The sequence below is a fragment of the Austrofundulus limnaeus genome, unplaced genomic scaffold (genome assembly GCF_001266775.1).
Source record: "Austrofundulus limnaeus strain Quisiro unplaced genomic scaffold, Austrofundulus_limnaeus-1.0 Scaffold201, whole genome shotgun sequence".
NCBI lineage: Eukaryota > Metazoa > Chordata > Actinopteri > Cyprinodontiformes > Rivulidae > Austrofundulus > Austrofundulus limnaeus.
In genome coordinates, this window is record NW_013952603.1 from 251,683 (window position 1) to 253,931 (window position 2,249).

At 36.9% G+C, this 2,249-nt stretch overlaps 1 protein-coding gene across 1 annotated transcript in view; it reads right to left on the reverse strand.

The window, feature by feature from the left end:
• myripb (myosin VIIA and Rab interacting protein b) overlaps positions 1-2,249 on the reverse strand; it is a gene marked incomplete in the record, with an annotated part of 194,224 nt that overhangs the window by 14,087 nt on the left and 177,888 nt on the right. The window contains 1 exon segment of the mRNA XM_014018763.1: positions 491-646. Coding sequence (XP_013874217.1) covers positions 491-646 — 156 coding nt within the window.

The following is a 2,249-nucleotide window of genomic DNA, read 5'->3' on the forward strand; positions in this document are numbered from 1 at the left end:
ACCATATATATTATAGAAAATTATGAGAAATATTTGACTTCAGTTGGATCATATTCACTCAAAATCAAGTGAAAAAAACCTTTCAACACACCTTGCAACATATTTAGGTATCTACTTTGACTTTTTTTTTAAAAAAGTCAAAAATGTTTCTATTATAACGTATTTACAGATTTGCAGTGATGGCATTTTGTACGGTTTGTTTACTTTCTGATTCAACTGCTCGTCGTTTGAACTGTGTTTGGTGATAAAAGAAAGCTTAGGTTTCTATTGATACCAAACAAGTCCAGGTTCAACTGACAGATCTGAAGTTAAAAGAAGTTAAAATAAATAAAAAAAGGAAAAAGCTGTTCTGCGTGGGACTCGAGGTTAATTCAATAATGTGAAACAGGTGTGCTGAAGCAGGGAAACAGACGTGCAAGGCAGTGGTCCACAAACATCAGGGGGTGTATAGTTTTGAATTAGAAAAKCTGAGCTTGCTGTTTTGCTTTACCTGTGCTAAAGGGTAGATGGACTGCGTGCTGCTCGGGCCTCCAGGTCTGCTCTGCTCCACCTGTGACTCCTTTTTGCTTTTCCTGCGTCGCCGGGATCTTCTGAAGGACTGCTTCTCCTCAGCCTCGCTGCTGTCTCCCATCACCTGCGGGGAACACTGAAACCAGGGACAGATAGATGAGCGGTCCTTGCCTGCTTCTGTATAAAGCTTAGCTTATACGACAAGAGACAGCGGGTCGCTGATTTCATCATTAAGACGTCTTTTTCCTGACTAACTGAAGAAATTTAAAGTTATCAGAGGTTAGTACTGATTTTAAAAGCACAACATTATATTTTTAGGTTTTCCTTTTTATAATGTTTTATAATAATGTTTTGATTGATATAGATTAGTTACATGCCCGAATTATAACAACACATAATTAAAACGTTATGAAAACAGAAGATGAGATTTTTGTATGAATGCCTGTGATTCAGCCGTAGGTCAGTAGGGGGCGAACGCAGGCATTGAAGAATCGTATAAATGGATGCACTTCCTGGATTTTGGCCAGTGTGGTTTCCTGTCATCTCCAGTGGCAATAAACCCCACTCGGTTCCAGAATTCTGATTTTGTATGGTTTTATTCCTTCTACAAATCAGTTTATTTAACAATGGTGGTTTTCATATTGACTTCAGTCGATTGAACACGTATTTTCTTACATAACTATAAACGAGCTGAAGATGCAGCGGGCCATAAATGATCATACTTCCTCCCTCTGCCCTCCCGTAGCTCATATAAGTTCAAAAACAGCAATAATGATGGCTGGATAATGTGTTTTCCCCCCAATTTTTTTGTTTTGTTAAAGGTGATGCTCATGTAGGATCAAACCAGCTGCTTTTCTACTTCTTCAGATAAAAAAAAATCCATTTTAAACAGAATAACCTGCAGAGGGAAGAGCTGCTCTGGTCCAGCTCAGCAGCGCTGCATTGCTCCTCATGAACAAACACACCCACTAAGTTTTAACCAATCACACGCTCCGAGCCGCAAGGTCCGCGTCGCAGAGCTCTGACWTGGCAATTTACACCACAGCTGTCACCGGGGGATGGTAGCGGGAGAGCAGACGGAAGTTTCGCAAGTTTTTGTCACTCAGCAGGGGAACGAGACGTGCGAATCGAAGTACAAAACAAGCTTAACATGTCAGAACTGAAAGTTTCTGTATAAATCTGTAGWATGAAATATTTTAAGCTCGATCCTTTTCAACAACCTTCGCAAAAAAGTAGTACATGCAAGTATCCTTTAAGTATACTAATTTCAAACAAAAAATAAGAGTATATTCCAGTTTACTTTTTATGTACTTACTGTATCTAAGATATACTTAACCAAGTTTATTTTACACTATACTTGGCTTGTACTAAAAGTATACTAAAAGTTTAAATATACTTAGTTTATACTAATGTTTCAAGTTTTGGCCAAGTTAAATTTTAGTAGTACATTGAAAGTACATTTTCACACAGCCTGGTTTATTAGTGGTATATTTCAAGATTAAACTAAAATTATGCTTCTGAGAATACTTTCATAAACTTATTGTGGGCCAATTTAGTCCTAGAAGTATCCTTGCTAGTAAACTGCTAGTATACTTATATCAGTGTACATGGTAAATAAAAGTACATTTAGGGAAATACACTTTTATATACTTTAAGTACATGCCATTAAGTATACTAAAGTATACTTCTTTTGGTAAGTTTATAAACTTAAAAAGACATTATAACAGTATATTTAAAGT